The sequence below is a fragment of the Prionailurus bengalensis genome, chromosome C2 (assembly GCF_016509475.1).
Source record: "Prionailurus bengalensis isolate Pbe53 chromosome C2, Fcat_Pben_1.1_paternal_pri, whole genome shotgun sequence".
NCBI lineage: Eukaryota > Metazoa > Chordata > Mammalia > Carnivora > Felidae > Prionailurus > Prionailurus bengalensis.
The window spans coordinates 75,932,193-75,949,182 of NC_057350.1; the positions used below are offsets into that span (position 1 = coordinate 75,932,193).

Here is a 16,990-nt window from a genome sequence, read left to right on the forward strand (position 1 = left end):
GATTGGCAAGTGGCATAGGCGCGCAGACCTCTGTCATTTATTTATTTTTCTTTCCACTGGGTGCGCTGTCCCTTTAAATGGGGACGCTGGTGCTGGCACCGTAACACCGGAGCCGGCAGCTTGTTGATTTCAGAGCTGGTGAATTTCACATTGTTTCCACTTCACTTTCCTCGCTCCGGGGGGAGGCTCGGGTTGGCTGTACGACCACTGTCGCCTCTGCCAGCCGGGGCCAGGGGAGGGCAGGGACCTGCAGCATCGGGGCCCGCGTGGGGCCGCAGGGAAGGGTGTCGGGGCCACACACGCACCCTCGCTGCAGTCAGCTGCTGCCGAAGCCCGGACGCCCGGAGCGCACGGAGCCGGGACCGCCCGCCCAGACGCCCGCCCGCCAGCCCGCCCACGGGCCGGGGCCGCAGCCAGGGAGCCGGCAAGGGGAGGAGGCCCGGGGGGGGCGGGGTGGGGGGCGGGGGTGGGTGCTGCCGCCGCCGCGGAGCTGCTACTCGGCGCGTTTTGCATGAAGATGGCGGCTCCCACCGCCAGCAAGGCAGCGTCCCTGGGCTGTAACAACAAGCCAACGTTCCCGGAGCTGGATTTCAGGTCGGGAGCTCGGGTGGAGGAATTGAACAAACTCATCCAAGAATTCACGAAGCACGACCAGCGGGAATACGACGACCAGAGAGCGCTGGAGATTCACACAGCCAAGGATTTCATCTTTTCCATGCTGGGTAAGCAGGAAAAAGGGGGAGGTGTGTGCGTGTGTGTGTGTGCGTGTGTGTGTGATGAGAAGAGGGGTAGAGAACCCATTCCCCCTTTCTCGCACTCTCTCTCCTTCTGGCTTTCCTTCCCGGAGCCGGGTGCCTGTGGTAGAACCCATCCCTGTTCCGCTCTTCCCTTCTTTCTCGCCGCAAGCCGAGCTGCCTTCCTTAGTATACTTTGCGCCGGCTCCCCTTCTAACCCCTTTCGCTGGCTCTTTTGTTAATTTCTCACCGGCCAGGGGCTCGTAGGCAGGTGAAGAGTTGGTGGTGAAACCTCGCCCTGTTGGGGGGAAGCCCCTGGAAACCGCGCGGTCCAGGTGAGACCCCGAGGCGCCTTTCGATGAAGGGATTTGGCTCCGGAGGTTCGGACCTGCGCCTTCCGAACGCCGACTCTCGGGTCCTGGCCAGAGCCTGGGGCGCGGAGACCGCGCAGGGCTCTGGCTCCGCGCCCGAGCGACAAGTTGCTTCTCTAGTCTTGCGGCGCGGCGCTGTCATGCCAAGCCCCCGGTGACCAAACTTGTTGGGTGTTCCCTAGTAACCCGCTCGAGTAGGCTGGGCGCCCGGAGTTCCTGCAACTTTGATTTGCAAATCGACTTCCCTTTGAAGCGCTCGGAAGCATTTCCTGTGCTTCTTCAGGGCTCTTGCAGAGGTCGGAATTCCTCATTCCCAGCTCGTAAATGACAAGGCTCTGAGCTCGGACCCCAAGAAGCGCCAGCCCCCTCCTCTTTGTGTAATTTCCCTGCGCTGGCCCAGAGAGGCGCCCTTAGTTTCGAATCCTGGAGACCTCGGGGGTTAGAATAATGCCGCTACTCCCACCCTCAAGCCGGGCACCTAACAGGTCCCTCAACAGATTGTCAGATGGTGTGTAAAGGGGAATCATGAAGCCGACCTGGAGAGCAAATCCCCCCTCAAGTGTCCTGTCGTTCGAATTATTACTGCTGAGGTACATAGCGTGAGTGTCCGCTGTTGGGGGCTTCCTTCCACGTAGCTTGCAGCCTCACCAGTGCAACCTTGGGGGCATGCAGTACGTGGCCTGGCCGTTAACGTTTCGCAGAACTGGGACTCGAGTGTGGCGCTGCCCTAACACGGGGCTCTGTGCCCTCTACAAATACGTCCTCAGCCAGTTTTCCAGGTCGTGGAAAATTTTATTGAAAAAGGGCTTGAGGAAAACAGCGCTTTTTGCCTTCCTGCTACCATTTACTTGGATGTCAGCTGGCTGGCTGTCGTTGCTGGTGCTATCATGGGGTACCTTCTTCCCTCATTTTCTTGCTCCCAGAGCCCAAGTCCAAGTCGGGGCTAATACAGATTGAACGTGTAGGGGGCTGGTAATAGTAACGCTTTGGGAAGTTGGAGAAAGTCTGTGGAAACTTGGGGCTGGATTTCACCCTTTGCTCCATGCTGCCCAAGCGGATCCTAAATTGTGTAGGAGGTTGAAAAGCTCCCTATTGAGATACTTGACCATTCAACTGTTCAGATGAATTAAATGTATTTCTTTCCTTTTTTTCTTTTTTAAACAACTCCCTAACCTGGTGGGAGTGAGCTTCCAGATCTGAAAACAAGTACAGTGATTGTCAGGAGGGTGGGGATATGCAGAGAAGGCTCAGGGCAGTGATTTCAGCTGCTTAATCATGGCCTTTCTCTTTGACATAAATAATGGAAGTCTGCCATTGTGTTGTTACAGCCCCCGCATCAATTCCGATGTCTCCTGCTCTAGACTGTTTTCTAGAGAAAGGTGCTGGGTCACCATCACTCAGGATAGTCATGGAACAAAAAAATGGGTGGGTGTGGGGAGAGGTAAGTTTAACTATACCCTGTTCATTAGGAGCTTCTCTGCTAACCCATGGCAGAGACACTGATTTAGCAAAGCCTTCACCCAGATGTGAAGGGTAAATGATTCTGGGGTGCTTCATATATACATGTGTTTAATGTCACCAGAGGCATTGTGTTGACAGGTAAGCTAAATTCCCTTCTATTCCTTTTTATCCAGTTGACCTTGCAAGGGAAGGCTTTCTTGCCCCCTGGGAATTTGCTATTTCCACCTGCAGGAGAGAAAATTCAGGAGAGTGTCATTTAAGCCTTTTGCCCCTCTGGACACTAGAAGGCAGATGGCCAAATGAGCTTGCCTGTGTGTGGTGCTGCATTCATTTGTGAGTTCCTTGCTTTCCTTTAATGAGGTGCTGGCTGCTCTAGACAAGTGAAGGTTTGGCGACAGCCAGGGTGCCCGTGTGGATTTACTTTTTCTAAAGCGGATTTTCGCTTGGCTTAAAAAACAAAATCTCTTTTTGTGCACTTTGTTTCACTTGCCACACAGCCTTGAGTCTTTCATGAATATGCAAATGAGGTGTCTTAATGACCCTCAGCTTGTTAAGGTGTCACTGGGGTGGCACCAGGCCCTTATTTCTGGTAGGTTTTTTTTTTTTTTTGGAGGGGAGGGTGACTCCTCTTGGCTTTGTTCTGCTTCTATCTGAGCTGGCTGTACCTGAGGATTGTCAGCAGTTTAAAAACATTATCCCCTCACACAGAATGAAACAGTAGAGGAATTTGGTGCAAGCCCCTTTAGTGGAGCTGTGGATAACATTACTTCTGGTTTTAGGCAGCTGGGGGAACAGCCTCTCTCTGTCTATAAGATTGTTAGTCTGGACCCTAGCCCCCTTCTCAGGCCCTTTTTGTTCTGTCTAGTTTGGAGGCAACTTTATGCAGAAGAGTATAGTGGTGGTAGGTAGTTGTCATAATCAGTGACCTGTCAGCACCAAGAAAGTCCATTGTCCTATCAAAGCAGGGTTCTTAATAGGCCTTGGGGTTGATCTGAGCCTGTTGGTGGTCATTGTGGTCTCTGTGATCTTCCTGACATTCTGTGTTTGTACAGACATTCTGATTCCTTTGAGGCAGATGTTGGCTGGAACCATCTAGACTCACTCTTAATTTCTCTACACCTTGGTCTTTTAGGAGAATGATTGCTGTTATTATCTAGTTAATATTTGAGAGCCCAGATTGTATGAGAGGCTGGCAGTGCATAATAAACACCATTTATCAAAATTCAGGGAAATTGCCAGAGTTCATTAATGTTTTAATAATATTTGGTATTTGCATAATGTCTCTGCCAGCTCTTTTGTTATCTTCATTCCCTGGTGAGGTTGGATGGAGACTGGTTGTGTCCCCATTGAACAGATGCAGAACAGGAGGTATGCAGGACATATAGAAGCCAGGAAGGAGCCGAGCGGTCACTTACCCTACAGTCCAAATGGTAGATACCATGGCATAGTTATTAGAATAGCTCTCATTTACTGATTGCCTTCTCAGGGCCAGGAACTTCGCACAGTGGTAGGAGTAGGTATTGCTTTCCCATTACACAGATGAGGGTATTGAAATTTACTAGGGTTAAGACGCATCTAGGGTCTCATGGCTAATAAATGGTACTGATAATGCTCAAACTCACAACAGCCTGCCTCTAATAAGACATATTCCTCTTCTCTACTGGAGAAACTATTAAGAATAAATGCATTAAGTGCAGAGTACAGGCTTTGTTTACAAAAATTGCTACCTCTTCTTTTAGGATTTTGTTTCTGATTTCAGCTATAGTGTTAGGGTGATCCAAGCAGCGTCTGAGCTGATTTCTGGGACAGTCTGAGTTCAAGTATTTTATTCCATAATAAAGTCACTTGTTTGAATTTCTGGTTGAGAAAATAATGGCCATTATAATAAAATGTTAAAATCTGTAGTTCTGGTCGTAGTTCTAGTCTGCCTCTTTGCTAGTGGGGTGGTCTTAGATTTTTTGTCTACTAAATATGGGTAACGGTAATGAATCATTTCTGAATTGCGTGTGAATGTGAAGTCACTTTGTAAACTGAAAAGGAATGTATACATTATTTTATTGTTTATTTAAAGACATGGGCATTATTCAAAAATCTAGTGAACTTAACCTGGAATTATTTCTGCAGGTTGGTATTAGAACTAGGGAGCACAGTCAGAGGCAGCCGAGGAGAATATAGGTTCTGGCTATAGAAGGCATGATTAATTCTAACATGCACTGCCATTTTTTAAGTTCATACCATGCTCTGGCCATGGTGCTAACTACTTTGCATAAATCCATTAATTTGTGTTATTTTCTTCCAAAAACTTTGTGAGGATAAATATTATCATGGCTGTGCATTTAACATATACTTGCTGATTGTTATACTGCTTGCCAAACAGGATGCAGGGTCCTGAGGGATAGCATAGTGAGTAGAGACTTTGAGAAATTACTATGGGCCCTTGGAGACCCCTCCCTCTTCTCCTTTGCCCACTACCTGGAGGAAAGTGGTTAAGTAGTTTGCTGGCTCTTGTCTCCTTTTAGGTCCATAAATACATTGTAGCCACCTGAGAATCCTACAGTGTAGTGCTTCTGAGTTGCTGCCAGATCTATCATATTTTTAAGTACTTTCTGTGTCTTCAGAGTAGACCCTTTTGAAGCCCCGTCTTTCCAGTGTTTGAATGTCATTTTTCTCCTAATGAATATATCCAGCAGTATTTATTGAGGGAGTTTATTCTGCTGTTGCTTTGTGGGCCCCCAAGTCTTGGTAAGTGCCTTAGAGTTCTGGTCACTAATGTGCTGTATTGGTGTAACAGTCAAGATTGTATTTGAAGTCTGCTCTGGTGCTGAAAGTATTAGGCATCTAGGTCAGGGAGAGCCCTCCGACCATTTATCTTTGCTGCTCGTTGGGGTTGGTTTCAGTTCTCCCTCTGTGGTTCTGGGCACTGCTGACCTTCATCCTTGACAGAGGAGCCCTAGAACTGTTGATGATTTCTGAGTCTCCCTTGATGCCTTGTTCTGTCTGCTACCTATTGGATTAATGCATCGCTTGTGATTAGACTGGACCCCTTATGTTTACACAGAAATATTGGATTCTTTCTTGTTAAACTGAGAACTTGTTATTGAATATTAGCTCTTTAGACTCTCCTGCAGCTTTTTTTTTTTTTTTTTTTTTTTTAACAATTTGGAATCTCTGGTCCCCTTTCAGACCTATTGAATCAGAATCCCTAGAGATCTCCAAACTGTCTGATCAGCACTCTGACATCCTGTCCTGTGTGAGGCCTGATGCCACTCATTTTCCATCCACCAGAGCTGCTGCCCCTATGCACAATGAACATGATCCCAGTTGACTGGAGGCTAGACCCAGGCTGCTAAGCCTAATGGTGGATATCTCCTGCTAGTTCTTGTAAATGGAGTCCTTCCACTTGGGACAGAGGCAGGGAGGCATGGCGATTGAGATGATTAGGGTGTTCACTCTGCACGAGAGGTTGTGATAGGGCTTTCCATCATTGTATCACTGAATCGCCACCATAACCCTCTGATGTCAAGAACTACAGGGCAAAATTCGGGAGCTTCCCAAGTTTACCAACAAGGAAGTGGCATAGCTGGGACTTCACTGGAGTCAGGCTGCTGCAAAACCCTTGCTTTTGACAACGACACTACTCACTCTATGGTCAGGAGTGGGAGGAGACCTGGATGCTGGCCCTGACTCATTCAGTTATTTGCTGTGTGACTTTGGGCAAGTCACTTAGATTCTGAGCCTCAATTTCTGAGTATGTAAGCTGGGGCTAATAATTATAGCTATCTCCTGTGTTCAGGTGCCTTCACTTCTGGATCTGAAAACTTTTGTGCAGGACAAACAAAGGACGTTTCTAAATTCTGGTACCGGCTCTGTTTTGTACTGTGTAGTATGTGTGTTTCCCTGAGTAAGTCTCCTAACCTCTCTGGAACCTCTTTTTGCCCCTTTTCCAATTATATAATATACAAAGAATAAACTAAAATCATTCCTCAATTTGAATCACTATTAATATTTTGACATGCACTTTTTCCCTAGACATGTATGTTTATACACACACTTATACCCACTCATGCTTACATGCACACAGTCTTATATCTTACGGATACATGATTTCTCTGGGTAAATTTATCCATATTCTGTCATCTACCACACTTTAAAAAAAAATTATTTCTTTTTATTTTGAGAGAGATAGCAAATGGAAGAGGGGCAGAGAGAGAGAGAGAGAGAATATCCTACGCATGCTCTGTGCCATCAGCACAGAGTCCGATGCAGGGCTTGAACTCACGAACATGAGATCATGACCTGAGCCGAAGTCAAGAGTCTGCCCTTCACCAACTGAGCCACCCAGGTGCCCTGACCACACTTTAGAAAAAGGAGTTCTAAACTAAAACCTGTGGACAAATGTTCTCCTAGTTTCTTCATTCATCTTTTATTTCAGGAGATACTGTTTGAGAACTTAAATCACATTCTGTGATTTAATAATTGGGGACGTTGAACCTTGACATTGTCGACTTGTGAGGATTTTACCTGCCTTTCACCGCCATCTTCTCTCTTTGTGTTTGCATGTTCTGTGTGGTCACAGAATACTACCCATATTTCTCACTTCCTTCCTTTGCCTAGACTGTTTTCTCTATGAGGATTTCTTAATCTAGGTCCATGGAAGTAATAACATAGAGTCTGTGAACTTGAATGGAAAAAATTACATCTTTATTTTTATTAATGTCTAACTGAAATATAGCATTTTCTTCCATTATAAAAGCAGGTAATAGATCATAGTGGTATTAGCAGTACCTCTATTCTTTCCTTTCTTGCTAATGGAAATCAGATATTTTCATTTCATGTTAGAATCCTTGCAGATATCTCAAAAAATTGTTTATCGCTGCTTTGAAATTATTGTGTCTCTTAGACTTGCTGCTAGGTTTTATTTAATGCATTAATAAAGTCACATGTACTCTATCACAGATTTACTTTTTAAATGTATATTTATGCTTTAATATTGATTTTCTATAGGGGCACCAGGGTGGCTCAGTCGGTTGAGCATCCAGCTCTTGATTTTGGCTTGGGTCATGATATTGATGACCTCAGGGTCATAAGATTGAGCTCCAGTGTTGAGCTCTACACTGAGCATGGGGCCTGCTTGGGATTCTCTTTCTTCCTCTGCCCCTCATTTGTATGTGCTCTCTCTTTCTCTCCCTCCCTCTCTTTCCCTCTACCCCTCTCCCCCACTCTTGCTCTCTCTCTCTCTCTCTCAAAAAAAAAAATATATATATATATGTATATATATTATATATATACATAAATATACATACACACAGGGAGAGAGAGAGAGAGATTTTCTTTAAAGCCCTATGTAATTTTATCATTTTCATCTAAATATAATATTTTTGCAGGTGCCCATAGGTTTCACCAGCTTGTCAAGATAATCTGTGTCACAGAGACAGTTAAGAGTTTTAGCTCCTTTTTTTTAAAGTTTATTTACTTATTTTGAGATAGAGAGAGAGCATGCATGCAAGCAGGGGAGGGGCAAGAAGAGAGAGGGAGAGGGGGAGAGTGAGAGAGAGAGAGATCAAGAGAGAGAATCCCAAGCAGGCTCTGCTCTTAGTGCAGAGCCCGACATGGGGCTTGATCTCAAGAACCTTGAGATTGGGACCTGAGCCAAAATCAAGAGTTGGATGCTTAACTGACTGAGCCACCCAGGTGCCCCAAGAGTCTCAGATTCTAAGCAACGACACTTTACCTCTGCTTTGTCGTCTTCTTCCAGCTCCAGCTCCAATGCTACTTGACTCATGAAGCTTTCCTAAAAGTCTCCAAGGAGAAGACAATTTACCTTGCCTTTGTGTTCTCCTAACACCTGGTCCCCTTTTATAGCCCTCAGCATGTTCTTCCCCATGTTAGGTTAAAGAATCCAAGGCTTATTTATCTTTGCAGCATTCAGTGGCGTCAGGTACACAGTAGGTGCTCGCAGAGTGTTAAGTGATTTGATTTCTGTGTGAAGCTTCAAGGAGTGAACACTTTCTGACGTTGTCTCTGAATCTTCCCTCCTGTAAAGCCATGCTAAATCATCTTTTCTGGAATCAAGGAAATCTTGATCTAATCTTTTTATTTAGTAGGAGAAAATCTAGAAAAGCTATTTTTCTAGATCCAAGAATAGTAGCCTTAAGACTGATTGCAGGGCAATTTAAGAAATGTCCCAACTGATGGCTGTAGCTTATTGAACAGAAGCATCAAACAGTGAGTTGTGGGAATGTCCCTTTCCCTGTAGACCCTGACTGTTCTTCCACAGCCATCTGGGGTAGTCATGGAACACCTGTATGCCTGCCTTTGGGGCTTTACAAAATGCAGAGAGGGGTGTAAGTCCTCTTTCCCAGGAAGGTGTTTCCTATGCTTATCAGTCAACCTCCAGATGTCTGGATGCCAACATCTAGCAATTCTTTATTTTTTTATTTTTTTTAATGTTTATTTATTTTTGAGACAGAGACAGAGCATGAGCAGGGGAGGGGTAGAGAGAGAGAGCAGGACACAGAATCCGAAGCAGGCTCCAGGCTCTAGCTGTCAGCACAGAGCCCGAACATGGAGCTCGAACTCACGAATTGTGAGATCATGACCTGAGCTGATGTCGGATGCTTAACTGACTGAGCCACCCAGGCGCCTCTCTAGCAATTCTTTATTATAAACGGCCATTATTTGCCATCCATAATAACTTAACCATAGTGCAGTGCTTTATAGATTACAGTACATATTCATATTTGATGTGGTATAGTATTATTCTCTGAACAGTCCTTTGAGAATGGTTGTGTAGGAAGTATTAGCCCTCATTTACAGATTGGGGTCCTGAGACTCTGGAAGGTGTTATCACTTAGTTGGAGGTCCTAGCGTAAGTTGTAGAACAGGACTCAACCCAGATCTCAAGTGTCTTTTGTTATAGCACATGGTCTACAAAGAGGTCGTGTGCATTCCTACCTTTAGACATCTAGGGGTTCTGGGGTGAGTCTGACAAGGGCAAAGGTGAGTCAGACAAGGGCAAGGGTAGCCATTTTCATTCTTCTCTGGGCTTTTCTGCTCTCCCCTTGGGCCAAGGATATATAGTGAGAGAGGCTTGCTGAGATTGGGATGGGTAAGTACATGCCCCATGGGTATACATTCTCCAGGTCTGATTGTTAGGCCTTGCCCAACTGGTTCTTAGGGTCCGTGACAGTGTTCACAACAGACCTGGCTGAGTACTTACCAGCTGAGTAATCTCTTTAAGGACATTAGTAATTATGCTGTTCTGTGAGGCTCTGTCTCTAGGAAATAGCTGTTTTTTTATCCACTTAAGTGTCTTTTCATAAATGCCCTCTGCAAAAGATAAAGAGACAGATAACTAGGTACAGCGTCGCTATGAACAAAGCTAACACTGGGAGCTGTTGCTCAATTTGTCTTTTTAAAATATTTTTTCCTGAACACAAGAAGACATGGTTGCTGTTTGTAAGTTAAGTCAGCAATAGGAGGTGGTATAAGTTTTGCTTAGATTTTTGTTTCTTCTAACTAGTGTTTGAATATCTACAGGATGTATTGAATGGTGTAAGCGTTCATTCATAAATTCATTCAACATATGCAGGAGTGCCTACCATGTCCTAGTGTTAATTACTGTAGTGCAATTACTATGTAAGTGCACAGAGTGGTGAGTAAGAGAAGCGAGGTCACTGCCTCCATGGGACTGATGTTCTTTGGGGGATTCAGCAAGATTTAAGCATGCCAGTAAATAGGGATATTTAAGAGGAATGCGTGATATTAAAGAGGAACAGTATGTTATGACGGAGGGTATAACTGGGTGGGATGGAGTGAAGAGTCGGAGAGTAGAGCTCTGTGAAGCAGAGACATTTGAAATGGAAAGATAAGAAGGAGCTGACCATCCGAAGCAAGCCTATGTAAAGGAGTATTCTAGGTAAACAGAACAGCATGTGCAGAGACCCTTGGGTGGGGGTAAATTGGAAAGAAAGCAGTTTTCAAGGCTGCTTAAATTATAGCAAGTCTGATCTGGCCTCTGCAAGGAGGACTGGTCTCTATTCAGATTAGGCCTGAGGTGGAAAGAATGGGTTGCCCACCTTGGAGTGTAGGGAGCTTCCTACAGGTAGAGAGGTTTTTCCAGGTGGACCCGCCCTTTGGCTGGGCACTTGCTTTCCGTATTCAGGTATTAGGGGGAGGGGGACAATGTAGAAAGGTTGGATTACAGGTCCTCAGAAGGCCCTTTGTAGTTGTGTAGATTCTCTGATTTCACCTCTGATAGCCGTAGGCTAGAAACAGTGAGTCCTATATTAGATGATTTATGGGTCAAACTGCAGTTTTCATGGGCTAATAATAAGCCCTTCTATGTATCTAGTCCTCCACAGTTTACAAAATACTTCCATATGCATGATCTCATTTTGACTGCTCACAACAACCCTCTGAGGTAGGTGTTTTTTGTGTGTCTATTTTAACGTAGGAAGAAACCCATGAAACCCATGAAACCCATGGTTGAGAGAAGTAATTCACAGCCATTAAATGGTTCAGGTGGGATCCACCTCGAGGCCTTGGCAACTCACCCCAGATTCTTTGTATTATGCTAATTCTAAAAACCTATCCCCCTGCCCCCACCCCCTTGTGTCTCAGGATGTGGAGGGGGTAGGATTTCTGCACCAGGGAGGCCCTGCAGGGTCAGGAGGAGGAACCCAGCCAACGGACTGCAGGTCTGCACGTGCCTGTTATGGGTCTTCAACTTGTAAGCACTTTCTAGGCAGCTTCAAGATCACCCTGTTAGCAGCCACAGCTGTTCCTCATAGCAGCTGCTTGTGCGGATTGGGTTGTGATTAATAAAGGAACTCAACAGTTTGTTCTTTCAGCTGTGCCCTTGGTGTGCACAGCCTGCTTTCAGAAAGGCTCTGTTTCGGATTCGGAACAACGCAGCCCTAACGGTGCACGGTGCCTGAGGGACTCCTGACCCTCCTGTGAGAAAGGGTGGTCCCTCCAGATCAGGGCTGGTGGGCCTTTGGACCTTGGTCCTTGGTCTCTGAATCAGGGATGCTGGGGTGCAGGGTGGTGCACAGGGGTATGGGATCACACTCAGCTTCTTGTCTAAGGGGCGGGGGGTGGCGCTGCCCCTAGATGCCTGCCTGGCCTGTCATTCCTTGCTGCAGTGCTGCAGCTGGCTGAAGCAGATTGCCCGCCCCCCTCCCAGAGTTTCTCCCACAGTAGGTCTGGGATCCGGCCTGAGAAAGACATTTCTACTAAGTTTCCAGGTGATGCAGCTGCTGCTGGTCCAGAGTCCATACTTCAAGAACCAATGCTGGGGAGCCAGGACCGATCAGACTTTGGAAGTTTTAAGACACCTGGTGATGGATCTGGATTTTTACATGAAATCTCCAGATTTTTAAATATTGAGATTAAAATCAAATATTAAAGGAACATCATGTGGTTTAAAACTGGAGGTCACTGGAGGTACACTGTGGCTGCCAGCGTATCACCTCTGATCTGAATACTTTCAGAGAAATTCATGCACTGTCTGCTCTGGAAACTGAGGCCCAAGGAGGGCAGTAGTTCATCCATAGCCTGCAGCTAGTTTGGGGGCAGAATCTTGACTAGACCCCAGGTGACCTGTCCACCTGCTGTGTGTGTGTGTGTGTGTGTGTGTGTGTGTGTGTGTGTGTGTGTTGGTGTTAGTCCTAGTATACTGTCTCCCAAATAAATTTTCCCTTTGAGCGGAAACACTGTATAACTTTGAAAATAATAATCACACTGAAATAATTTTTTACCGAGTTCCAGGCACAGTTCTAAATACTTTATACTTCATGTGTGTTAACTTAGTTAGTCCTAACAACAAACCTATGAAGAAAGGTTATTCTTCCTATTCTTATTTTCTGATGAGCATTCTAAAGCACAGAGAGGCTAAATTTTTGCCCAATGTCACAGAGTTACTGGTAGTGTCAGGATTTGAACCCCAGAAATCTAGCTTCAGGCAGAGAGCAGCAAATCATTACGAACCTTCTTTTGTATTTCATTAAACAAACAAACAAAAAACCCTTTCCTCCTGCAAAATGGAAATCACTGTTGGGATATTACAGTTTTAACTAATGCTGCTAGGAAACTTAGAAATTAGCTGGCCTGAGTTCCTCCCTCCCCCGTTTTACAGAAGTGGAAATGGAGGCCCATAAAGGAGAGGAGACTTAATCATCTTGAACACTGATTTTACTTTTGGGCAGAGTGGAGGTTAGGTAAGTGTCCAACAAGTGACTGGTTCCTGAGAAAGGTGCTTACCCCTGAGATGGGTCACTCAGTAGCCTTTGCTCCTGAGGAAGGGTCTGCCTCGGTTTGAAGGGAGGGTGAGGCACTGAGAGGGCTGTGCTTTAGTTAGGCACAGAGTATTCCCTTGCCCCAGAGCCACCTTGTATCATTTGAAGGTCTCTTAATTGCTATTAGGTGAAGGATGCTAAATAAATAACCTCACGGGCACAGTGTATTTCTGGTCTGTCGTGTTTGCCTTTGTCTTTTGATTGTTCCTTGTCTCTCCCTGTCCAGTTTCTTTCCTGTGAAGTGTGTCCTTTTCTCACACCTGTGCTGTCTCCACAGCTGTGAGCCTCATGGTGAACACATTCATCTCTGAACATCCTGTATGTATAGGAAGGGAGGGGCTAGCTGGGTGGACTGACCGCAGGACTCTGGGCCAGCCTATAATTGGGGGGAGGTGCAGCTCCAGGGGCGAGGATGCCATCTTGGGACCTGAAGGAGAGCCACCAACTACTGTCCCTCCCTGCTGCTGGACTGGGGGCTCAGAGCCTTAGGAGGATTTAGAGTTGTAATAGGATTCAAAGAATTACAGGCAAGTTAAGCCAGTGGGGATCTTCCTGAGATCAGTTCACCCACCCCAGCATTTTCCTGGTGGGGAAATTTTACCCCATGGTGGACAGTGACTTGCTCAAGGCCCAAATGGTGGTGGTTGGGAAATATGTCCCCACTGTTGGACACAGATTGTTCCAAATGCTTTATAATCATTAACCCCTTTAATCCTCACAGCAGTCTTATGATGAGGGTACTGTTCCTGTTGCGACTTTACTGATAAGGAAACCACTGCAGGTAAGTCACTTGCACAAGCTGGCCATGGGGGGTCCATTCCAACCCAGGAACCCGGCTCCTTCCCTCCTTGTACCTCTCCAAAACACAAGTAGCCTTGCTTTCCCAGGCTCTGTGTTAATTGCTGGTATCTAGACGTGAGGTGGTGCCAAACACTGAGGGGTGGACGGAAGGAAGAGCGTGGTGGGTAAGGTGGAGAAGATGGTGATTGTGTTACCCTGCAAGCCAGTGGCTCATATGGTTCTTCTGGTTCCTGGTCCAGAGTCTTGTCATTCCATCATTAGGCCTTCCTTGGCAGCACTCAGGACAAACATTCCTTTGAGGCTTGTGGTTTATGTTTATTGAAAGTCCTTTGTATTACATCTCATCATCTCCACAGTCTCTCTGTTTTGAAAGAAAGAAGGCGTGTCCCAGTTAAGTGATTGATTTAAAGCTGTATAAAGGTCAACTAGGCCCTTGATACTAAGTAAATTAGGGCAGTTTTATGAAGGCTTTTTCCTCTCTCTCTTCCACTTCCACCCCCCCCTCCCCAGTGGGTTTCATTCCAGATTTAGAGCATTTAATTAGGACATAGTTAATGTAGTCTATCGTTGTGGGGAGAATGGGGAGCAGATCTTTTTTTCAGTGAAAGACAGATGCCAAAGGTACCCTTGACAAAGTTTGAAATCAAAATTTATAAATTGAATTGGATTTTATGTGGCCCAAGGCATCTGCCTCTTCAGTGTTGTGAATGTTTTTGAAAAGTGTTCAAGTGAATCACTCTGCCCAGTTTCCCTGCTTTGTAAGCGCAGGTGTTTGTGCATTGGCTTGTCTTTATCATTGTCATCATGCTGCAAGGTCAGTCATTGGGATGAAACAACTTCTTGAGATGCTAGTGCTCATGATACAGGAGATTGGAATTAGAATCCTTAGAGAAGCTCTATTCCCAACCTACTTACTCATGGCTTTCACACAGTAGAATATCGGTGGCAATGGAAGTCAGTGGAAGTATCCCAGATTGGTGAACCCATCTGCACAATGTAGCAACTCATGGGAAGGGATTTTGTTGTTGTTGTTGTTGTTGTTGTTGTTTTGAGAGAGAGAAGGAGCCAGTGACCTAGGAGCAGAGAGAGTGAGAATCCCAGGAGGAGCAGAGGGAGAGAGAGAGAGAAGTAGGGCTCACCTGATGTGGAACTTGAACTCATGAACCGTGAGATCATGACCTGAGCCAAAGTCAGATGCTTAATGACTGAGCCACTGACGCACCCTGGGAAAGGGTTTTATAATGTCTAATTCTTGGGGAAGAGAGGACTGATGGGAAACAATTTTACTCAGTATTTTTGTCATTCAAGACCAACCAACCCCTGTCCCTGTCTCTTGGATCCCATTCTGTCTGCGGGCTGCTTTGGCTGAGGCCCTAGAGATTATTCCTGCCTCCTTCATCTGCAGGTTCTCTTTGTTACACATTCATGTGTGCATCCTCTATTTTTTCAACGGAGACCTTGAAGGACCTCAGCAACAGCCCCTCTGCTAGGCAGTAGAAATACAGTGCGGAACAACCCTTCACATTGTTGACACAAGTCTTAGGAGGAGCTGGACAATGAAAAAAGAAATGTACATATTATGATCAAAGTCCTGAAGGAAAAACCAGAACAAAGCAGGGCATATTGCTGTGATTTGTCATTCCTTCTCCAGTTTGACGTCGCTGACCTTTCTCCCCTAACCTCTCTTCCCATGGCTTCTGTGACAACATACTCTTGCTAGTTTTCTCCTTTTTCTGTTTAATGTGTAAGGGACAGACTTGAATGCTTTTTAACCCTTGGTGACTACTTCTGTCTCTTCCTCCCTCACTTTCTTTGATCTGTCTCATAGTGCAATTTTTTGTCTCTGCTACTGCCAGTGTCCCAGCCTGGAACTTTTTACTGCCTCTTTGACAGCTCCCCCTGGGTGGCCCAGAGGTGCCACAGACTGAGCGTTCAAAGTGAAGTTGTGCTCCAAACCAGCTTCTCCTCAGTCAGCCACACCACTGTTGACCCAAGTGCCAAAGACAGGAGCTTGAGAGTCCTCCTGAGTTCCCCACTCTTCCCCCACCGACCCCCCATCCCAGAGCTGGAAAGGAACTGAGGCCTGCCCATTCTGCCTCTTCCTTTAAGCCCTCACTTCCTTCTGTCCATTCCCGTTGTCGCCACCCTAAATCGGGGCGACCACCATCCGTTTCCTGGATTACTGCAATAATCTGCACACTAGGTTTTCTGTTTCTAATCTTGCATGTTTCGAATCCATTCTGGAGAAGAATGATTCCAAGAAGAATCCATTCTTGGAAGCTGAGTCATCTTTACAATATGCCTAAATCCCTCCAGGGCAGCCCATGATTCTTCACATGGAGTTCACACTGCTCAAGTGTATTTCACAGGGCCTTTGAGGACCCAGCTGCTCATGTCTCTGGCTTCGTCCCCTGCCAGTTTTACTGTTTATTTCCTGTACGCTTGCTGTAAGGTAGGCCCTGTGTGAGGTACCAACTTTGTGTTCCCTCTTAAAGGAAAAACCCAGACATTCTGAATGTAACTAGAAGGCCTCAGTGCCCTGTCTCCTATGGCCTCTTTCACCTCATCTCAAACCTCAGACGTCTTCACTGACTTGGTTTCAGTCACATTGACCTTTCAGTTCTTAGGAAATATCACATCGCCACCCACTGAGGCCCTTTGCTGGAATGTCCCATCCCTCCCACCAGATGCCCACACAGCTCATGAACTTCTGTTACCCATAAGATCTCAGCTCAGTCAAATCAGCACTTCTTAGGGAGGCCTTTCAGGCCAGCCCAGAACTGGCCAAGTTCTCTTAAACTGGCCTCCTAGCTTCCTGGGCTTCTGGGCTGCACTGGTCAGTTATGAACTAGCAATGATTTATGACTGATGTCTGACTTTTCCCACTGCCACAAAAGCTTGATGATCGTCTCTGGTTATCTGTTATTTTTTTCACTTGCCTGAATTATAATTGTTCAATAAATTATGTGTGTGGGGGGGTGCTCCATAAATATTGGTGGTGGTGTTGGCTATTCTTCCTTTGTCCTAGCAGTTAGGTGGTAGACAGTTCATGATAAGTTCATGATGATGGCCACATGTGTGGTGAGTTCTGAGTACGTACCTTGGTGTGGTGAGGGGGTTTGTCTTCCTTCCCCAGTCTCCCACCTCTCTGCAACATGTAGACTTGGAATTACAAACATGTGGACTTTAGAAATTATGTAGTCCAATCATTTCCAACCTGTTCTAAACATGAGGGTCTTTATTTTTAATCCTGTGACATAGATTATGAAGGTTTAAATGGGAGTGGTTATATTTTTACTGTCAGTTGATTGGGGAAAAATGAGTA

At 45.9% G+C, this 16,990-nt stretch overlaps 1 protein-coding gene across 1 annotated transcript in view; it reads left to right on the top strand.

The window, feature by feature from the left end:
• The first annotated feature begins 459 nt into the window (after positions 1-459).
• MB21D2 (Mab-21 domain containing 2) overlaps positions 460-16,990 on the top strand; it is a 114,957-nt gene continuing 98,426 nt past the window's right edge. The window contains exon 1 of the mRNA XM_043594578.1: positions 460-722. Within this exon, the coding sequence (XP_043450513.1) occupies positions 512-722 (211 nt within the window). The 5' untranslated portion in view covers positions 460-511. The remainder of the gene's footprint in view (positions 723-16,990) is intronic.